The sequence below is a fragment of the Canis lupus genome, chromosome 11 (assembly GCF_011100685.1).
Source record: "Canis lupus familiaris isolate Mischka breed German Shepherd chromosome 11, alternate assembly UU_Cfam_GSD_1.0, whole genome shotgun sequence".
NCBI classification, from domain to species: domain Eukaryota; kingdom Metazoa; phylum Chordata; class Mammalia; order Carnivora; family Canidae; genus Canis; species Canis lupus.
Genome location: NC_049232.1, coordinates 53,141,709 through 53,164,514, shown reverse-complemented (window position 1 = coordinate 53,164,514; position 22,806 = coordinate 53,141,709). Strand labels below are relative to the sequence as shown.

At 40.8% G+C, this 22,806-nt stretch overlaps 1 protein-coding gene across 9 annotated transcripts in view; it reads left to right on the top strand.

Moving 5' to 3' along the window:
* The first annotated feature begins 3,886 nt into the window (after positions 1 to 3,886).
* The window catches only part of RNF38 (ring finger protein 38), a 64,708-nt gene continuing 45,788 nt past the window's right edge, over positions 3,887 to 22,806 (top strand). For 2 of the 9 annotated variants that reach the window (XM_038552821.1, XM_038552819.1), the window contains exon 1: positions 3,888 to 4,078. In XM_038552821.1, the coding sequence (XP_038408749.1) occupies positions 4,076 to 4,078 (3 nt within the window). In that variant the 5' untranslated portion in view covers positions 3,888 to 4,075. Of the gene's footprint in view, positions 4,079 to 16,236; positions 16,361 to 16,589; positions 16,846 to 16,975; positions 17,243 to 22,806 lie in introns of those variants that run through there. The other 7 variants (XM_038552824.1, XM_038552826.1, XM_038552822.1 and 4 more) reach the window with 7 other exon arrangements.

Genomic DNA, 22,806 nt, shown 5'->3' with positions numbered 1-22,806 from the left:
TCATCCTGTTGGAGCTAGATCAAGAAGTTGGTTGGTCATTGGGATTTTCCAAATGGTTTTCTTTGTTCTGTGTGCTGATCTCTCTGTCTTTGTGGGCTTTGCTCAGGCAGATTTCAGTCTGTTTACAGAGAGAGTGGTATGCTTTTAGCATTCCAGAGTCTCTTTTTATTACAGTAATCCAGGGGCATGGATTTAACTTCTAACTTATTTTAGAAGCAAGCTGCTGAAAGAGACTGCTAGACTGTATAGTTGGCTCTGTAAAATTCAATATACCACAGATTGTAGAAATGAGCATTTGAAAAAAACCTGAGTGATGATAGAGGGAAAGACAAGATCTCTTCAGGCCAGTAATATTGCATACATTTGTGCTTTGTAATTGTGAAGATGTTTTTGGGTTTTCTTTCCCTTGCTAAGTATAATATCCCTTTCTCCATTTGTTCATTTATGGTGGTGATGCCAAACTGTGCTCTGTTCTGTCTCCAGGTTTAAAAGTCTGGAGATGAGACTTCTCTCCACTTCTGCAAGAAACTTGCTGACTACTTTAAAATGTTTTTTCCTCCTAATTTCTGAATCTTTGTATGACCAATTTTGTGCTTTTAGGAGATGGCATTTTTTCATGACATAAGTGGGGATAGAGAAGAGAACTTAAGGCTTTTGTCACTTGATCAGCCCAATTTTCAAAGAATGTGAGAAACTGCTCTTCCCTCTCTTCTGTTTGCAGATGTTGTTTCCCGGGGGGGGGGAATGGAGAGAATGGATTAGTCTCTTGACTGTGTATTTATAATTTATTCAACTGATTCAGTCAGGTGTATTATTGATTGGCAGCAATGTGTCTAGGCACTTAGGAAATCTATCAGAATACAAAACAAAGATTGCTGTTTCTTCATGAGTGTACAGTCTATCAGGGGAGACAGACAATAAAAATAATTAATATAGTATGTTACAATAAGTGCAGTGGAGTAAAGAAAATGTAGAGCAGAATTAAGTGGGATGAGAACCACCAAGAGTTGGATAGTACAGATTGTGGCTTTGAATAGGATTATCAGTCATTGTTCTGGGGAGGAAAGCAGTAGATAGCATGTTTAGAATTCAGATCCTTATGTTTGCAACAGATTCTGACTTTCTTCTGTAACAACAAACTGCTCCCTGATACTTACACTTGGGTGTGTGTATGTACATATTATACACTCACACATACTTCTCTCACTTTGAGAATTGAAGGGATTATGGGGCACAGCTAATCCAACCCTCTTTTTAAAATAAACTTGGAAGCTGTGACTCCGTTGGAAGAAATGACTTGTTCAGGAGTCACCCTGTAGAGCTGGATCTAGACCAGATCTTCTGTCCCCTATACAAGTCATGCAAAAATAATGGCTTAGCTATTCTGATTGTGAAAACTGTCAAAACATGTGGATGCCTTGCTCAGTATCCTCACTTTCAGGCATGATCCATTTCTCAGATTTGGGAATAAAAGGTGATTTTTCTTAAAAGTTGCCTCAATTTTAACTCCATGTGTGACTGGGGATGGAACCAGGGGTGAGATTAATTAATTTGTAGCCTCAATGGTACACTTTCCCAGAGTGGCCTGGAACACTTCCAGGAAGGCTGGTCATTTGAGTGAGGGAAATGGGAGAATTCTTTCTGAACTGGCATGTATGTAAATGGCTACTCAGAGCAGAAGTCTTTCTGGACAAAACTTCCTTGTGCTAGCCTTGGGTCCATTTGTCACAGAAGGCATCAGTCCAGTTTGTGTACAGGTAATGCCATGCACACTGCTTTCCGGGAAGGTTGGAAATGTGTTAACTGATTTTTCTTTCATGATTCTATGTATACATTCTTTTAATTTTGATGTTTTACATTTTATAGTTTTTTAAAAAGTTGTATGTTGAGTATAAAAAGATACGTAATAATAGTTTTAACCCCTCTACTCAGAAGTAACATTTGGAATATAATATTAACAAGATTAATTAATGTTAGATTTGTATAAAATATTTTTCATCTTTGCAAGCCCTGGTTATTCGTATATATTCAGAGTTGTACAGCTATCTCTACCATCTAATTTTAGAACAATTTTAACATTCCTCACTCAAATACCCATACCCATTAGCAGTCACCCTCCATTATTCCATTCTCCATTATTCCTTCTCCCACCTACCTAGCAACCACTTATCTTTACGTCTTAATGGATTTGCCTATTCTGCACATTTATAAATGGAATCACATACTTTGTGGCCTTTGTGTCTGGCTTCTCTCACTTAGCATGATAATCTCAAGGATTGTCTATGTTGTAGCATGAATCGATATTCCATTCCTTTTTATGTGTGAATAGTATTCCACTGTGTGCATCTAATCTATTTTGTTTATCCATTTCACCGGTTAATAGGTGTCCACATTGTGGTTTTTATGAATAACATTACTAGGAACATTTTTATGTAAGTGTGTTTTTGTTTAGTTGGTCACATGGTATATTTTAACATCTTTTTAAAAGATTTTATTTATTCATGAGACAGAGAGAGAGAGGCAGAGACACAGGCAGAGGGAGAAGCAGGGAGTCTGATGCGAGACTCGATCCTGGGATTCCAGGATCACGCCCTGAGCTGAAGGCAGATGCTCAACCACTGAGCCACCCAGGCATTCTTATTTCTAACATTGTTTTAAAAAGATTTGTCGAGGGATCCCTGGGTGGCGCAGCGGTTTGGCGCCTGCCATTGGCCCAGGGCGCGATCCTGGAGACCTGGGATCGAATCCCACGTCAGGCTCCCGGTGCATGGAGCCTGCTTCTCCCTCTGCCTGTGTCTCTGCCTCTCTCTCTCTCACTGTGTGCCTATCATAAATAAATAAAAAATTAAAAAAAAAAATTAAAAAAAAAAAAAAGATTTGTCGAAAGAGAGATCAAGTGAGCAGAAGCAGGGGGAGTGGCAGAGGCAGAGGGAGAGGGAGAACCTGGCTCCCTGCTTAGCAGGGAGCCCCACGCAGGCTAGATCCCAGAAGTCAGGGATCATGACCCAAGCCCAAGGCAGACGCTCAACTGACTGAGCCACCCAGGCACTCCTATTTTAAACATTTTGAAAATCTACCAAACTGTTTTGCAAAGTGGCTGTACCATTTTACATTCCAGCAAATGCGTGAAGGTCTCACATTCTTCACATCCACATGTTCACATCCAGCACTCTTCAGTTGTTTTTTTAAATTATAGCGGTTATAGTGAGATATCTCAGTTGTTTAGTTTGCATTTCTCTAATGACTAAGTATGCTGAGCATTTTTTTTATATGCTATTGGCCATCCCAAATCTTCTATAGTCAGTTAAAAAAAAAGTCATTTAGGACCTTTTTTCTTGTTCTTGCCCCTGTGCTTAAAAAAAAAAAAAAAAAAAAAAAGTCTCCCCATACATCCAATTACATAGTTATATGTGTCCATTATGGTAATTTGGGGAAATACACAGAAACAGACTGTGTCATAAGAAAACTCACTCTTTCTGCATTCTCTTCATGGTTAAAATAAAACTAAATTGCTCTGATTTATCTATGTGTAATTAATGACCCTAAAATTCATTTGGTGCATAGCACTTTTATCTTTCATGTTTCTGGGGTTTCCTGTGCTCATTTAGGAGTCTCTTGCTTGGAGTTTTCTCATACAGGTGCAGTCAAATGGTGGCTGAAGCTGGAGTCATCTTGAAGTCCTCAATCACATATTTGATGGTTGATGCTGACTGTCAGCTGGGTCTTCAACTGGGACCCGTGGCCAGAACACCTAAATGTATTGTGGGTTTTCTCACAGCATGGCAGCTTGATTGCAAGAGTGACTGCTCCAAGAGGACCAGACAGATGCTGTAAGGCCTTTTATGACCTAACTTCTGAAGTCACAAAGCATCACTTCCAGCATAGTCACAGGCCTGCCCAAATTCAAAAGGAGGAACCTCAGTCTCCTCACTGGGGAGTAATGTCAACATAAGAAGAAGAGAATGAAGGGTGGGAGAACTTACTATGTATGGTCATCTTGGGAAATATAATCTGCACACTACATATACTTGAACATCAGTTAAAATGGCTGCATAATGTTCTACTATAAGGATACATGGTAATTTGCTTAACCGGTCTTTAATTGTAGAGCTTTAGGTAATTTTTAAAAGCTATTATGCGTTTATTCATTCAACAGATATTTATTAAGTGCCTACTATGTGCCAGGCACTGTTTAGTCACCAGGAAAGAGTGGTGAAAAGACTAACAAGGAAGATCCTTGTTCTTCTGGTGCTTATTTTTTGTGAAAAGGGCAGAAAATGAGCTGTATTTGTAAATACCAGTAAATAACCAGATACTCATAAGTGCTGTACAAGTAATTGGGCAGTTGGCTAGATTAGGTATTAGGGAAGGTGTTTTTGTTTTTTTTTTTTAAGATTTTATTTATTTGTTCATGATAGTCACACAGAGAGAGACAGAGAGGCAGAGACACAGGCAGAGGGAGGAGCAGGCTCCATGCAGGGAGCCCGATGTGGGATTCGATCCCGGGTCTCCAGGATCGCGCCCCGGACCAAAGGCAGACGCCAAACCGCTGCGCCACCAAGGAAGGTTTAAGAAGGTGACACTTAAGCTAAAATCTGAATGATAAGGAACAAGGTGTGAAAATCTAGGCCATGAGGGGAACATCATAGGGAGAGGGAAGGTGTAATGCAAAGGCCCTGAGGCTAGAAAGATGGTCCAAACAGAGGGAATGCTAATGTGCACAAGCAGGGTAGGGTGGCTGAGGGTAGAAGTCGTATGGGATGAAGTTGAAGAGATGGGCACAGGGCAGCTTATGTAGAACTTGGTAAGCCAGGGAAAGTGTAAATTTCAGTTCTGCTTGTTATGGGAAGCCTTTGGAAGGTTTTAAGCAAAGGAATGACATGGTCTGGCTTATATTTTTAAACATCCCTTTTACTGCTGTGATGAGATTTTCTTCTAATTTTGGTAACATACACCTAACATAAGAATTTACTGTCTTAATAGTTTTTGGATGTACAGTTAAGTAGTGTTAAGTACAGTCATGTTGTTGTGCAACCAATCTCCAGAGCTCTTTTATCTTGGAAAATGGACACTATATCCATTAAGTAGTAGCTCCCTGTTCTTCTCTACACTCTCTGCCCACCCCCACCCCCCGCAAGTACCATTCTACTTTCTGTCTCTGAATTTTTTTTTCTAAGATTTTATTTATTCATGAGAGACACCGAGAGAGAGAGAGAGAGAGAGAGAGAGAGAGAGAGAGAGGCAGAGACACAGGCAGAGGGAGGAGCAGGCTCCATGCAGGGAGCCTGACCTGGGACTCATCCCAGATCTTCAGGATCACGCCCTGGGCTGAAGGCACGGCTAAACTACTGAACCACCCAGCCTGCCCCTGAATTTTTTTTTTTAAGGTTTTATTTATTTATTCATGAGAGACAAAGACAAGGCAGAGACACAGGCAGAGGGAGAAGCAGGCTCCCTGCGGGAAGCCCAATGTGGGACTCAATCCCAGGACCCTGGGATCATGTTCAAGCCAAAGGCAGATGCTCAACCACTGAGCCACCCAAATGTCCCATGTCCCTATGAATTTGAGTGTTTTATGCACCTCATATAAATGGAATCATAAGATATATTTTTTAAAATTTATTTATTCATATGAGAGAGAGAAAGCATGAGTATGCACAGGAGCATGCACAGGGGGAGGGGCAGAAGGAGGGAGTCTCAAGCAGACTCCCTGTTGAGTGTGGAGCCCAAGGCTGGGCTTGATCTCACAATCCTTTTTTCTTTTTTTTTTTTTAAGATTTTATTTATTTATTCATGAGAGACACACAGAGAGGCAGAGACACAGGCAGAGGGAGAAGCAGGCTCCATCCACCGGGAGCCCGACGTGGGACTCTATCCCGGGTCTCCAGGATCACACCCTGGGCTGCAGGCGGCGCTAAACTGCTGAGCCACCAGGGCTGCCCCTGATCTCACATTCCTGACATCATGACCTGAGCCAAAACCAAGTGGCCCATACTCAACCAACTGAGCCATCTATGTGCCCCATATTTTCTTTTTGTGACTAGTTTATTTCACCTTAGTGTAACCTTGTTAAGGTTCATTCTTGTTGTAGCATGAATATTGAATTTCTTTCCTTATAAAGGCTGAATAATATTCCATTGTAGGTATATATAATGCATTTTGTTTATTCATTTATCATGGATGAACACTTGGGTTGCTTCCATGTTTTGGCTCTTGTGAATAATGCTGCTAGGAACATAGGTGTACAGATATCTCTTAGAGACTCTACTTTATTTCTTTGGGTATAGACCCAGATATGAGATTGCTGTATCATTTATATTTTTAGAGTTTTGAGGAACTGCTGTATTGTTTTCCAAAGTGGCTGCACCATTTTACATTTCACATTCTTGACAACATTTGTTATTTTCTGTTATGTTTTTTAACAGTAGCTATCCTATTTAGATGTGAGGAAGTATCTCATTGTGGTTTTGATTTTCATTGCCCTACTGATTAGTGATATTGAACATCTTTTCATGTGCTTCTTGGTCATTTATCTTCTTTGGGGAAATGTCTATTCAAGACCTTTGCCCTCCCCTCCTTTTTTAATAGAGTGCACATGCACAAGTTGGGGCGCATCAGAGGGAAAGAGAAAATCTTAAGTAGGGCTCGATCTCATGATCCTAAGATCATGACCTGAACTGAAATGGAGTCCTATGCTCAACTGACTGAACCACCCAGGCGCCCCAACCTTTGCCCATTTTTAAATTAGGTTTGGTTTTTGTTTGATTATAGGAGTTCTTTATTCTGGGTATAACCCTTTATCAGACAGATGATTTGCAAATACTTTACTCCCATTAACGGAGGTTGCCTTTTTACTCTGTTGGTTGTGTCCTTCGCACAGAAGTTCTTATTTTGGGGGTGCGTTGGTGGTTCAGTCGCTTAGGCATCTTTTAGTTTCAGCTCAGGTAATGATCTCATGGATCATGAGATTGAGCCCCACTTCAGGCTCTGTGCTCAGCAGGGAGTCAACTTGGGGATTCTCTCTCTACACTTTCCCCCCTTAAGCATGCACTCATGCTTACTCCCTGTCTCTGAAATAAATCTTTTTTTTTTAAAGTTCTTATTTTGAGGGAATTTCAATTAATTTTTTCTCTTGTCTACCCTTTAGTGTCAGATCCAAGAAATTACTGTCAAACCCGATCTTATGAAGGTTTTCCCCTATGTTTTTTCCCTAAAAATTCTATAGTTTTAGTTCTTAAGTTCAGATCTTTCACTCATCTGAGTTAATTTTTGTATAATAGGGTAAGGCAAGGGTCTGTCTTCATTGATTTTGCATATGGATATCTGGTTTTCCCAACACCATTGTGGAAAAGAGTGGTTTTTTTTTTGTTTTGTTTTGTTTTTGTTTTTTTTGAGTGTTTTTTTTCCCCATTGAAATTTGTCTTGGAATGCTTTTGAGCTTTGAGGGTCATTTCACTATATATGTAAGGGTTTATTTCTGGGCTTTTGTTTGTTCAGTTGGTCTGTGTATCTGTCTTGATGCTGGTACCACAGTGTTTTGATGACTGTAGCTATGTAATAAGTTTTGAATGATATATTTCTTGAGCCTAGATTACTAGAATAGAATTTTAAAAAAGAATATTTTTTCAGCCTTTCCTTTGTCTTTTTTTGTATATTTTTTCACACATATGCATCAATTTATGCTTCCATATGAGAATGCTTGTCTCACTTCCTTTTCACATTGAATAGCATCCATAATATCAAGTTACTTTGTGAATGATTGATGAGAAATGGTTTCTAATTGTTTCAATGAGTATTTCTGTGATTACTACTGAAATTATATAACTCTTCATAGCTTCATTTGTTCCTTAGTTACTGATTTTTAAAAATTTGTCTTTTGCATAATTTTCTCTTCTTTTGGGATTTCCTATCACTGTGTATAGGAACATTAATCATCTGTCCTATTTGCAAAAAATTTCCTAGCTTTTAATTTTTTTTTTTTTTTTTAGAGATTTTATTTATTTATTCATGAGAGACACAGAGAGAGAGAGAGAGAGAGAGAGAGGCAGAGGGAGAAGCAGGCTCCATGCAGGAGTCCCAATGTGGGACTCGATCCCAGGACTCCAGGATCATGCCCTGGGCCAAAGGCAGGCGGTAAACCGTGAGCCACCCAGGGATCCCCCCGTAGCTTTTAATTCTTAATAAAGTTTTTTCCCATTCAGAAATTTAAAATTATTTTGAGAGCAAGTCTGTTGGTATAGTCCTTTGAAAATGTATTTTATTGCTTTTACTTTTAGGAAATCTGTTTCCAGTTATTTCCTTACATATTCCTAAAGTTTTTAAATTTTATATTATGCTTTCTGAGCTATATGGTATTATGTGACACATTGTGTTTTTAAATAGATTCTCTCTTTGCCTTACTGTGTAATATCTGAGGTGATTGGAAATACATTGAAATGATAGGTATTTTGAGATTATTGTTATGTGGCATTCCTGTCTTGGCTTTTGAAATGTCATTGCCTGCTAAATTTAATTTTTTTTTATTTATATGACACGGTTGTAATGAACAAGCAAGCAGAGGCGAGATAATAAACTTCTGTGGGAGCTTAAATTTTATATTTGCTTTATAAAAAGTTGCTCTGCTTTAAAGGTTTTGTTTAAGGTGATCATTTCTGTTTTGTGTGAATGTGCTCAGATAATATAACACCCTTTCTTCTTTAACTTAAAGTTTGGCAAAGACCTCTTGAATGTGGCTTGGGCTGGAGGGTTCAGGGTTTGTAGAGATGTGCCATGTATCAATGTCTGTGCAAAAAGCAACAAGGACACTGGCATTTTCAGTGAGCTGGCCACATCTCATGAATGCAGGGTGTTAGAATTCTATAGCCAGGGGCATCATCCAGAGCAAGGTTTCAACTATGCAGTCACATGAGCTCCACCAGCATTCCCTACAGGAAATTCTGTTTTCCATCAAACATGGTGAAAGTTTCAAGATATTCCTGTGTTCTGCTTAGAGAACATTCTCGTGTTTTTTGCATCTCAGCCATTTAAGACCCTCTCTCTTCATTCCCATGTCCCTTTTCAGCAACTGCTTTTTAATTATCTTCTTCAAGTGAAGATGGTATTGTCTGTGTGTGCTTTTTCTGTTTCTTAACTAGTGCTAACACTATGATTTTTTTAAATTATCTTATTAACACTATTATTTATTTTCTTAAAGCCCTTACATAAGTATAGCCCATGTTCACTGGCTTTTAGGGTCATATTTTACTTTAGTGTCTAATTCCTAATGATTTAAGGCCTTGTTCCTTTTTGTTGCAGTGATCACTTTTAGTTAGCCTTTCTCTGCAAGTATTTCTGGGATGCCCTAGGTATCTTTTCTGGTTGTTGTTTGCCCTCCTAGCGAGCTAGCCCTTTGATTGAGGGCCTGTTGCTTGCTTATCAGCTTTTCTAAGTGCTGCTGCTCTCGTTAGAATCACTTTGGCTCCAGTTTGGGCTCACTTCCTAGACTATTGCATCTAATAAGACCATAGTAAAGGCTCAGGGATTTAACAGGTAATTAAAACAAAGAATTTAAAGCTGGGTATGAAATAATGACTGTTCTCAAGAGTAGCCTGGCCCAAGTTTTGTTTTCATGGCTTCTCTCCCTAGCCTTGGCCTACTGCAAAAATAGGGTTAGCCTATCTTTCCTCAGGGAATGCCCTTAAACACTGCTGTTTCCTCTTCTGAGTTGACTCCCAACTACTTTCATTTACTGTTGGTGTAGTAAAAATTGGCACAACTTTTTAGAAGGCAATTTAGCAAAATTTCTCAAAATTAAAAAACAAAGGCCCTTTGAAAACTGTTACAAAATCACTTTTATGGATATATATGTATTTTTTAATTTTTTATTTATTTATGATAGTCACACAGAGAGAGAGAGAGAGAGAGAGGCAGAGACACAGGCAGAGGGAGAAGCAGGCTCCATGCACCGGGAGCCCGACGTGGGATTCGATCCTGGGTCTCCAGGATCGCGCCCTGGGCCAAAGGCAGGCGCCAAACCGCTGCGCCACCCAGGGATCCCACTTTTATGGATATATTTTCAAATGCAGGCTGAACTATGTATGCATGAGAGTATTCATTGTATCTTTATAATATAAAAATACTGAAAAAAAAACCTAAATGTAATATTTAATGCTAAAAATAAGAGATGGTTCATCCCTAATAAGGAAATAACAGGCTTTTATTAGATCTGTATCCAGGTTGAATCTTTTTATTGCCTGGGGCTGTCCGATGGGTTTTTTAAAACTATGATATTAGCATATGATTTGCCCTGAGATTGAGCTGCTAGATCAATTTAGAATGAGAGTAATAGCAGGTAGAATAGCTTCCAAGGTGTGCCCTATTTGCCAGAACAGAATGAGCAAGGTGCCTTTAAGATCTCTGCTTCAAAGGGTATGCATTAAGGCAGGTCATGCGTCAGAGTCCACTCTTTCTCATTTATCCTGCTCCAGAGATTGAATAGGTCATGATGTGCAGTGCATGCTTTATTTGCACTCTTGTCTCTCCATTTCTGGCTTGATCTTAGTCTCTGTTTTTCCTGTTTCTGACTCAGCTTATCTTAGGCACTCAGGTTTATTTATTTACTCTTCTGTCTTGAGCTCTTTCCTGGCAAATGGCCTTTCACCTGGTTCTGCTTTTTAGCCTCTGCCCCCCCCCCCCCCCCCCCCCCCCCCCCCCCCGCCTTCTCACTTTCACAGTCATGGTTCTGTCCCTGGCATCTCTCACCTGTACTGTGGAAACAACAGTATGCTCACTTCTCCATCCCAAAGCTGGCTATATTTGGGAAGTTTTCAGTGGACTTGGGTTTGGGTGAGCCTTTGCTGCCCCTTTCTGGTCTTTAGCAACTATAGCTGGCAGTTGCTGATAACCTTTCCAATCTGACAGGTGGTAACATTTATGGGTGAAAGTGCTTATGCTGATGTTTTGCCTTAGATCATGTCTTGTCATGGTTATAGATAATATGTAGCCTGAATAGTGCTAGGCAAATACACCTTTCTGCTATGTAGCTTCATCTGATTGGTCCTTTTAGCTGGTTTTGGTGGAAAGAGGGAAACTTTTAGGGAGGAAGGTGAGCAGAGTTAGCTTTAGGAAATTTCAGAATTTCTTTTTTGTCCACTTGTTCCTCTCTTTTACTACCTATTCTACTTTTGTGTCTCATTTCTTCCTGGGTATTTGCCTGTTGAGGAAAACATTGGAATTACCACTGCTATGAAATATCACGTATCCTTAATTGAACTATTGAGTGCTTGCCATGTACTAGAACCTTTGCCAGAAGCAGTGAGATTTAGTCCTTGGCTTCAAGGAGTTCACTGTCTTAATGGGCAAACGACTCAAGTAAGTGCATATTTACATGGCAGAGTGATTAATGCTATATTAGAATAGAAAATAGAGCCCACTAACTCAACAGTAGTGGTGGAATTAGAGTGAAATTACAGTCAGGAGACTTGGCAATGGATATGATGACAGCACAACCCTATTTCTGACAGTGTTACCAGTGGGAAATTGCCTCCTTCATTATAACGGTCACAGACTCCCAACAGGAGGGTCATTCTTTACGCAATACCTTCTTTGGCAGGACCCAAAAGTGGGTATATAGCATTTTTTCTTCTACATACATGGTTCTTCAGCATCTGGACAAGTGATTCTTTATCTGCAGCTCTTCCATTGTGTGTTTCAACGTCTTAAGAGCTACCCCTCCTTTCTTTTTTGTATATTCTCTACCAACCAACATTTTTCCAATATGGATATCAGTGATAAAAAACAAAAGAGAAATAGGACCTGCTCTTGAGGGGCTTACAGTTTAATGGAGGAAACAGACATTAATACTGTAAGGTATTGTGATAGAAATGTGTAAAAGAACAAAGCCTGTATAGCTTCAGAGTCCCTTCTCTTGTATAAAGGCCCTTTGGGTAATCATGTTTAGATAGTCTGTGATGTCTTAGAAATGCAAAATTGAGCACCAAACCAAATTTTATATTTACTGTTTGGCAGACTGTTTAACTATCACTTATGTAAAATTTATTTGTGGTTATTGGTTATTTAGTGTGCTCAAAAATTATTTCTAGGGCACCTACCTGAGTGGCTTGGTGGTTGAGCATCTACCTTTGGCTTAGGTTGTGATCCTGGGGTCCGGATGAGTCCTGCATCAGTCTCTTCGCAGGGAGCCTCTTTCTCCCTCTGCTTATGTCTCTGCCTCTCTCTGTGTCTCTCATGAATAAATAAATCTTTTTTTTTTTTTTTTTAATGTATTTCTAGCAAGAGAACTCTTCAAATTCACAATTTTGGAAGTTAGTTTTCTAGAAGCAGATTGTGAGTTTCAGTATGAGATCTTAAGCCTATCCTTTTATTTATTTATTTTTTTAAAGATTTTATTCATGAGAGAGACACAGAGAGAGAGAGGCAGAGACACAGGCAGAGGGAGAAGCAGGCCCCATGCAGGGAGCCCGATGTGGGACTTGATCCCGGGTCCCCAGGATCAGGCCCCGGGCCGAAGGCAGCACTAAACCGCTGAGCCACTGGGCTGCCCTATTAAGCCTATCCTAACACTCCTCTTTGTTAAAAATAAGGAAAGGACAGGGGCACCTGGCTGGCTCAGTTGGTGGAGCATGAGACTCTTAATCTTGGGGTTGTGAGTTTGAGCCCCTCATTGGGTATAGAGATTACTTTAAAATAAATCTTTATTTTTTTTAAAGATTGATTGTATTTATTCATGAGAGACACATAGAGGCAGAGTAGTAGGCAGAGGGAGAAGCAGGCTCCATGCAGGAAGCCCCATGTGGGACTCGAACGTGGGACCCCAGGATCATGACCTGAGCCAAAGGCCGACGCTCAACCGCTGAGCCACCCAGGTGCCCCTAAAATAAAATCTTTAAGGAAAAGATAGAAACTCTGACAAATTTAATTCTAAGTTCAGTTGGCTAACCAGCAAATACTGCCAAATGTTTATAGAAGGCACACCACCAATCTTACAGAAACTATTCTAGAGAATAGAAAAAACTCCCTGATTCATTTCTAAGGTTAGCATAATCTTTGTTAACAAATCTTGACAAAGACATTACAAAAATGGAAACAACAGCTATTCTCACTCAAGGACACGATATAAAAATCCTAACGAACATGGGAACATGTTCAACTAAATCCGACAACATATATATAATAAGGGGTAATAAGACAGGATTTTATTAGGAATGCAAAATTGGTTTAACATCCAAAACCGGTCAATGTAATTCACATATTAACAGAAAAAGTGTATGATTATCTCATAGCTGCAGGGAAGTTTGCTAAAATTAAACATCCCTTTGTGATAAACTTTAAAAAATTTAGAAATAAAAGAGAACTCTCTCTCTCTCTTTTTTTTTTTTTTTTTAAAGATTTTATTTATTCATGAAAGACACAGGCAGAGGGAGAAGCAGGCTCCATGCAGGGAGCCCGACATGGGACTCGATCCCAGGTCTCCAGGATCACACCCTGAGCGGAAGCGAGGCGCTAAACGGTTGAGCCACACAGGGATCCCCAAAGAGAACTCTCCTAATTGCGGAAGGGATCTGCAAAAAACTTACTGCAAACATCATACTTAATGGTGAAATGTTGGAAGTTTTCCAGTTTGGGAATAAGACAAAAATGTATGTTCTCACTGTTTCTATTTAGCACCGCATTAGAGGTCTGAGTTAATGCAGTAAGACAAGACAAAGAAAAGGAAAAATGTATTGGAAAGAAAGAAATTGGATGGTCATTATTTTCTGCCAAAAGGATTGTATGTACAGAAAACTCAAAAAGATTGAGATAAACTATTAGAATAATTATATATATAATTATGCATTACATATATTTATATATATTTCTGGAATTAGGAATTATATATAAAACCTGGAATAAACCAAAGAACAAAAAATATGTAAGACTTGTATAGAAAATGTAAAGAAATACTGAAAAAAAGTTGATGACTTAGGTAAATAGTAGGATGTATCTTGTTCATAGATTGAAGATCAGTATTGTAAAGATTCATTGCTTGTTCCAGCCCAGCCCAATCAAAATCTCAGCTGTTTTTCTCCCATGTATTAGAATAGTAGGTCACTACTGTAGGGAAGCCCAGTGACCAGACACATTTGAAGGAATTTTAATATGTTTCTTTTTGGTAAGCAGTGATTTGGTGTATTTTCATTTTAGAAGTGAGGGGACTTAAATTACTTGGAGTCAGAAGTCTCAAAAAGCTCTTGCAACAATCAGTTCCTTCGCCTACAAGTGCTGTGCTCTCCCTAGCCACCTGTGGCTGCTTAAATTGATCCTAGTCAACTCATTAGATGCACTAGCCTCATTTTGAGTGCTTAGTAGCCACATGTGGCTTCCTTTTGGATGATGCAGGTATTGACCATTTCTATCCAGAAAGTTTATTGGACACCACTCCAATAAGGTTTTGCACCTTTTTGAACAGACACCAAATAAAATTTTAGGTGGACTGGGGTTGAACAACTGTTCTCTTGTAATTTACCACCTGCTACATCAGGTGGTCAAAACTGGCCTAGTTTAAAGCCTATCCTCTTGATTGGGTGTTTATTAGCAAGATACTAGATTTTCTGGTGAAGAAAATGAATTTGAGAAGAAATTGCAGTACAAATTTCAAACTATCCCAACTTTGAGTTGTGGGGTTATTGTTTACATCTACACAGACTTCTTGGGTTAAACCCCAAGAGCCCAGGTAGCTAAGGTCTTAACCATTTGAGAAGGTTTCTCCTGGAGTTTGCCTCACAAAGGATTGGCTGAGGCCCTAGAGGATTCACATTAAGCTTAAGGGATGGAAATCCTGGAGTACTGTAATAGATTTTTGCTGCTGAGATTCAGCACTTGAGGGATCTGGCTCTTTTGATTAGATAGAGAGCTCTCAAATGTTAATTTCCCTTCTCTTTCCCAGTTTTTTTTTTTTTTTTTCTCCTTTCCTCCTCTCATCACATAGCTAATATCCAAGTATACAAGAGGAGTGGTTTCAGAGTGGTTTGGATTATGTGAGGAAGCTTGTGCAGCTGAGGTTCTGCCAGGAGCTAGGTGAAGCTACAGCAGTAGATGGGGAATTATTGAGGGACTCACAAGTTAGAAACGGATTGCATTGGATGCATCTAAAAGTGTGGTTGGGATTTATGATAGTATCATGAAATGAAAAAAAAAACCCTTTACAATTTGGATATAATCATCTACAAACTGACAGCTTTGGAAGACAGCACGTTGGGAGGAAGAGTCAGCTAGATAAAATGACTACATTAATAGGGGTTTGGGGTTAGGAGAGAGGGGTTGTGTTTTTCGGTGCCTGTTATATCATTCTAACTCTCTTTGTCCAGGAATTGTAAAAGCTTGTGATTTATTGCTGGAACTTTGATTCGTAGTTGCTAAGCACCTGCTGTTGTGCTTCAGGCTGTTGGTTTAGACCTTGGGGTTTCAGAGCCAAAGCAGAGAGCCAGCGCTCAGTCTGATAATGGGAGACAAATGTACACAAATAATGTGTTACTCATACCTATTCAAAAGATCTTTGAACATTAGTCTGATTCCTTAATTTTCTACTGCAGGCAGCTGAGGCCAAGAGCAGGAAGGAGACTGGTTTAAGTAAGAATCTAGGTTTTTGCTGATTGGACTACCCTAAACTATGATCACCATCCTTGATGGTATCAACCACTTCCTATCTGCTTAAAGTCCACTTCTTTCATAATGCCCCCTTGATGGCCCACCTTTCCTCTGATACCACTTAGCTGTCTTTTCCTTGCATTTATTGTGCTTTTATGGTATATCTGTCTTCCCTTTTAGATCTTGAACGTGATCAGGACAGGCACTATGCCGCCTGCGGTCTTTGTACCGATCTTATTTCCTACTCTTAGCATGGTCTGAATAATAGGTTTAATTAGGCCTTTAGTTGGATACGTTGGGTTCCAACCTGGTTGCTTCTTTGAGAGACACCTCAAAATAATCACCTCCTTCTACATCAATAAGAATTCCTCTTCTAGGGCCACATGAATACATATTCTACCGTGAATTGAGTGAGGTTAGTTACTGTTTGATGGCGGAGTTTTGGAGGGAGGAGCGGGAGATCGGAGATGAGTACGAATTAGGAGCCGCTCGGGCCCCAGGGTAGCCTGGCCTCGCCGAGCGCCCGGGGTGAGGGGCGGGCCGGGGCGGGGCTGCGCAGGGGCGCTGTGCGACGGGCTCTGTTGCCGGAACTAGTCCCCGTCGCGCGCCCGGACGCGCGCAGCGCCGCCCCGCCCCCTTCCCCGCGGGGTGGAAACAAAGGGGGCTCGGCGCGCGGAGCCGAGCCTAGGGGGAGAGGGGAGGAGCGTCTGGCGGTCTCGCGCTCTGGACTTGCTAGGTTTGTTCATTTGGGGGGACGAGTAGGGAGGCGGGCGGCGACCTCGAGCCGCGAAGTGGGAGCGCCGCGTGCTCGCGCATCTTGCGGCCTGGCCGGGGGTGTCGCCTGCGCGCGCAGCGGAGGGCAGTGCGCCGGCGCGGCACGGCGTGTTCGCGAGCCGCGAGGCGGGGTGCGGCGGGGCGGGACGGTGCCGCGGCCCCGGCAGTTAGGGCCGGGGGCGGAGAGGATGGCGCCCCCGAGGCGTTAGCGGACTCTGTCAGCCCTGAGCGCGCAGCGGCTTCCTGGCGCGGCCCGTGTGATGGTGCCGGGAGGAAGGAAGCGCCGTGACAGCGCCTCGGTCGGAGCCCGGGTTCCGGGGGTGAGGAGGCCCGGGGACGGCGGAGCTGGCGAGCTGGCCGCGGGCTGGGCGAGCAGTCACAATAGGAGGCGGCGGCCCAGCGAGGAGCCGCGGGAGCAGCCCCGCAGGGCGGGGCCTCCCCTCGCAGGTACTGGCCGCCGCGGCCGTTGGTTCCCGCGCGAGGGCGGGCCGGGCCGGGCCGCAGGCCGCTGGGAGCCTGCGGGGCCGCTCCGGGAACCCGGAGGAGGTGTGGTAGCCCGCGGGTTGGGGCGCGGCCCGGCCGCCCGGCGCTCTTTGTTCCCGAGGTGGCGGCGTGGAGGTGCGGGTGCAGCCCGCGGGGGCGGCCGCCCGCCTGGCAGAGGGCCCCGGCCGCGCGCTCCCTCCCGCCTGCCGAGGCGCAGGTGAAATGATGTCACCAGGAGAACGCGGAACCCGGTCGCCGGGGCCCTTTCGCGCGTCCTTCTGCCGCCGCAGCCGTCTGTTCGGGCTGCGTTTTGTTCTCAGGGGATGGAAGTTCTTCCTTTCAGGGCCGAAGAATGAGAGAGGTTGGTTTTGAACCAGGAATTTTTCAAATTGTTGAGAGTGAAAGAAAGTAAAGTTTTTGTTTCGGTACGTAGGCTCTGTAAGAGACGTAGCCTTTTTTCTTTGTGCTATAAAAGTTGAGTATGCTAATGGTTCCACCTTAAATAGAAATGAATACATGTCATTGCTGGCATCATGTGATATTTCCTTCTCTTAACGTTGTGGCGCACGTAACTTTGAAAGTTTAAAGTGTGTGCAACTCCTGCACAGCCGATTTGTTACTTTAGAATTACAAGCCTCTTGGGATCGTGTTTGGCCCTGATTTACAGGTGCTATTGTTAAAATATTTACTTCAGTTCTTTTAACTAGGATCAAATTAAAAAAACAACAGCTATTCTCTCAATTTTTGTGAAATCAAAACTTAAAAATCTAAGGACATTTGGGATCAAAGTAAAAATTTTCCTGTTTTCAGACAACATACTGGAAAGGAAGAAATAGGACTTCTACAGAAGTAACAAGACCGAATACAGGTGTTAGATCCGATGCAGTGATTTGGGACATACTTGCAGTCAAAAGGGGAAAATGACTAACTGGATTTTTTAATGAGAATTGTATCTCCTCACATACTCCTTTCTCCAGTTATTGCTAGTTTGTAAACTTACTGGCATAATGTTTCATTTTTCAAAAACCTATTAAACCTTGTCTATTCATTACAGGAGTTCAATTTTAAGTTGATTTCTAAAATATATAAGACTTATCGCTGAGAGATTTAGTAGACTTTAAAGGATATAGTTTAAATTTTGCCACAAACTGGCCATGTGGACCACAGAGCTTCATTTGTAAAATAGGAAAGTTGGATTTAAATGATGTCTGTGGTCCCTCCACCTCTGATGTCTTCTGTGACTCTGGAAGGTAGTTTGTTTCTGTACTTGCTGAGGTTGATATACCCATCCTGTTTTTATAGGGAACTAAGTTTGCAAGTATTAATCTGAGTAAATGCTGAAAATTTTCTTTACTAGAGCATCCTACTTTTGAGGCAGAGTGGACATAGGATGGCATAGACATAACTGAATCTGTTAGCATCACAATGTGGAGTGTAGATCTATTGTCTCTCTGCCAATAGCTTTGGATGAACCTTTTAGTTATATTACCAGACTCTTTATTTGTGCTTATATTTACTTTTTTTCAAGGCTGTGGGTGGGAACTATGATGGAGAAATACTCAGAAATCTCAAATGATTGATCTGTATGGAAAGATTACTAGTCAAGATTATCTTTGTCTTTTTCCAGCTATTCCATCTCTCTCTCTCTCTCTCTCTCTCTCTCTCTCTCTCTCTCTCTCTCTCTCTCTCTCCTGCTTCAGTCTTGTTTAGGCCACCTTCATTTTGTAATTCACTTTGCTGGTTTTTGTGTAGTGTCTGGGTCTTGTTTTCTGATTATTTTCCTGTTGGCCATATATATCAGGCATGTGTTTTCAATTGTTTTCTACTTTAACTACATAATCTGCTTTATTTATCTCTGGAGAGAGTATACAGATTGTAAACACATTTGAATGTAGTTTGGTCTAGTTCATTCAGCAAATGTTAAATTCCTGGAGTGACGGCCTTTCTGGAGATGAAGCAAATGCCTGAATTCTGTATAGTAAATTAACAAGTGAGAAATTTTAGCAGATAGAGGAAGAGGGGCCATCTAGACAGTCTCATTTTTCCCCCCAACTCTTACATCTTTTCATGTTCCTTTTTTAAGAATTTCAGCACTTATCTTCTCATTTCTGTTAGAGGGCCCTATTTCTTCGTTTAGTTCCTATTGAATTGCCCCTCACCAGAGTCTAAGAGCAAGAATAATTTCTTTTTCCCAAGTAGTCATAGCATCTAGCACATGGTAGACGTGCAGTCAATATGAGTTGATTAGGAATTTTATCTAATAATCTTTTTTTTTTTTTTTTTAAGATTTTATTTATTCATGAGAGACACAGAGGGGCAGAGACACAGGCAGAGGGAGAAGCAGGCTCCATGAAAGGAGCCTGATGTGGGTGGGACTCGATCCTGGGTCACCAGGATCAGGCCCTGGGCTGAAGGTGGTGCTAAACTGCTGAGCCACCCGGGCTGCCCTATTTAATAAGAATTTTTTTTAAAAAAAGATTTTGTTTATTTATTCATGACAGAGAGAGAGAGAGAGAGGCAGAGACACAGGTAGAGGGAGAAGCAGGCCCCATGCAGGGAGCCTGACATGGGACTCGATCCCTGGACTCCAGGATCACACCCTAAGCCGAAGGCAGTGCTAAACTGCTGAGCCACCAGGGCTGCCGTTTAATAAGAATCTTTTTTTTTTTTTTTTCGTTTAATAAGAATTATAAAGAGCCTAGTCACACTTTATCTTTTCATACATACATATATTTGTGTATAAATTTTTCATTTTGGTTGGATTGGTCATGGTCTGTGTACTTTCCAAATCCTTGTAATTTTTAGAGATAAATCTTGAGATACTTTAGAGCATTGTGCTAAGGGTTACCACCCTAAATAAAGTTATTTCAGACACTTCCTTGCTGGGAGAATAATGTGCAGGCAAATCTGGATGTGGAGGGGAAAGAAAAAAAAAACCTTTTTATTTAAATAATTTGTAACTTATTTTTTCTAACCTTTATGTCCACCTTCTCAGTAGATCAGTAGATGTTATGGTTACAGACCTCCTTAATTGCATGTAATGTGTGTGTCCCCACCCCACCCACCCCCAAGTAATATATGGGACTATAGCGTTAGGGAAAGGATGGTGAAGCCTTTCAGTCATTTTCACCAAATCTGGTTCTGTTGTGCTCCCAGAAAGACATGAACCCAGTTTGTTTGCCTTAACTCAAGAATGGGAATAATAGTTTGTTTTAAAAAATGATCATTCTAAAAAAATAAAAAATAAAAAAAATAAATATAAAAAATGATCATTCTAGTGCTGAACAGCAGTGATCTTCCTTCAGGAGGTAGTACCAGTCCTTGAATGGCTTAAGGCTGTGTGATAGTCCACCAATCATGTATATACCATTATTTTACTTAGCAAGTACTAATTTGTTAAACATTTAGATCACTTCTAGTTATTTTAAATTGTTGCTGTTATGGTACTGTGATAAACATTTGTGCATGTGGCTTTTCCTGTATTTTGGGGGTATTCCCATATTAGAGTAAAACGAGAATTTTTCAGATGAAAGATTGCTGACTCAAACTGTTCAAGTAGTTGATAAAATCTATTTGATTACTTTCCAGGAGATTAACATTTGCCATCATGAAAGCAGTGAGAATATGTGGATTTTGAGATAATTTGGATTTGACCTTTTCATTTTTTAGGTACCCAGACTTCACCTAGAGGAAGGAGTAAAAGACCTGGTGGGGTCAACACTAACTACCTCACTCTTCATTTTTTGTTTTGTTTCGGTTTGTTTTCCTTCTGAAAGGCTGTGATTTGAGTGCTTTTGACTAGTTGATAATGCTGCTAGTAACAATGAACAATTTTTTTCCCTGAAGAATAATGTGGTTGTTTGGAGAAGACTATTGGCCTTTTAGCAATTTATGTTGAAGAAAGTAGGTTATTTTAATGTGTGGCCTAGAGATCATGCACCTGCCTATCCTCTACCTCATCTTTATAAGAAAAATGTAAATGAATGAAAAAGGAAGCTGCTACCAGGAGCAGCTTTGTAGAGTGCAAGTTCCGAGACAATATCTGGACCTAAGCCCTGTGTTATTTTTAGCACCGTAACATAATAATTACACTCTTCAAGACAAAAGTTTAATTGTTGGTTATATTATGGTTTACCACACAGGGTAAGGCCACATTAAACAAAAGATGGCCTAAAATAGTATCATATTGGTGCTTAAAAGGTTAAACTATTCTGTAACTTTAGTCTTATGAAACAGGTGGTTTTCTCAGTTATGCTGGGTAAATTTGACATATAGTTATACGTAAATAAGCATTAAAAATGAGAAGTGTGGGGAGTTGCAGATTAATCAGGTCTCAGGGATGTTTCCTTTATTGGATTTTTAAAACATAGGTTGCATGCTGCGCAAAGACTTAAGTTACTGTATCTTTGTAATGTTCAACAGTTCCCAGGTTAGAGAAAAAGAGAATTGTATCAGTTTCCAGTTACAGTATACAGTATTTTAAATGAGGAAGATTGAGGGAAGTAGTGGAGAGTTATGTCAAATAATTTATGTAGAAATACTTAAAATAGCTTTAAATAGACTTTGTGAAATAGTTTTTTATTAATCCAATTAAATTACAAGAAGGAAGGTTACTTTTTAAAAGAAGTTTTATTTATTTAAAGTAATCTTTGCACCCAGCAAGGGCCTCAAACTCAGAACTCTGAGATCAAGAGCCACATATTCTTCTATCTGAACCAGCCAGGTGCCCCAAATGTTACTTAAAAAAAATTTTTTTGTTAAGATTTTATTATTCATGAGAGACACAGAGACAGAGAGACAGAGACACAGGCAGAGGGAGAAGCAGGCTCCATGGCAGGGAGCCTGATGTGGGACTCCATCCCGGGTCTCCAGGATCATGCCCTGGGCCAAAGGCAGCGCCAAACCGCTGAGCCACTCGGGCTGCCCACTTTTAAAATTCTTAAACTACAAGGTGTTTTAGTGGGTCAAGCATGAAATTCATTCATTCATTCATTCATTCATTCATTCAGCATGAATTTTAGAGCCAGATAGACTTAGCTTCAAATTATGGTTTTGATATTTATGAGATAACATGGCTTTAAGCAAGTCAGTTAACCCTGACTTGCAGTGTATAAAGATCAGAGAGCCAGTTCAGTTCCTAGTATGAAGTTCACTATTACCAGATTTTGAAAACTGCTGTGTTGCTTAGATATAAGTGTCTTAATTTAGATCTTTCATCAAATTAATACAGCTAAGATTCTGGAGAAGAAACTTTCTTCAGGTGTGGAAGAGCAATTTCTGTTCTATTCGATACATATATGTCCTGTTAATTTTCTATTGTGTGTAACAAATTACCACACACTTAGTAGCATAAAACATGAACCTGTTACCTCACGGATAAACACATGGAACAGGAAATCTTGACATGGGTTAGCTGCAGGGCTGTTAGTGGTTTTACCTGTCTGATGCTGCCATGTCAGGAGAGGTTTGATGTCCTCTCTCAAGCCACTGGTTGGTTCAATATGGTTCTTGTAATTGTAGGACTGAAGTCCCTTGTTTTCTTGCTAGCTGTCAACTGGTGACCTTCTCAGCTCCTACAGGGTGCCTTCTTGTCTCTGCAGCATGACCCCGTCCTGTTCATATGTCTTCTAACAACATAGTGGTTGCCTACAGGGTTGACAGGAGAATCTCTTCAGGAAGAGTCAGTTCCTCTTTTAGGAACTTTAAGTCAGGCTTACCTTGATTAACTTCAAATCAACTGACTTGGGATCTTAATTACACTTGAAAATCCCTTTACTTCTGTGAATGGGTTCATATAATTAGGTTATATAATTTAACCTAACCATAGGAATGAAATCCACTGTATTTACAGTCCTGCCTACACACCATGGAGGGATGGATTATATAGATGTGTACCAGAGGTGGGAATCTTGGAGGCCTTCTTAG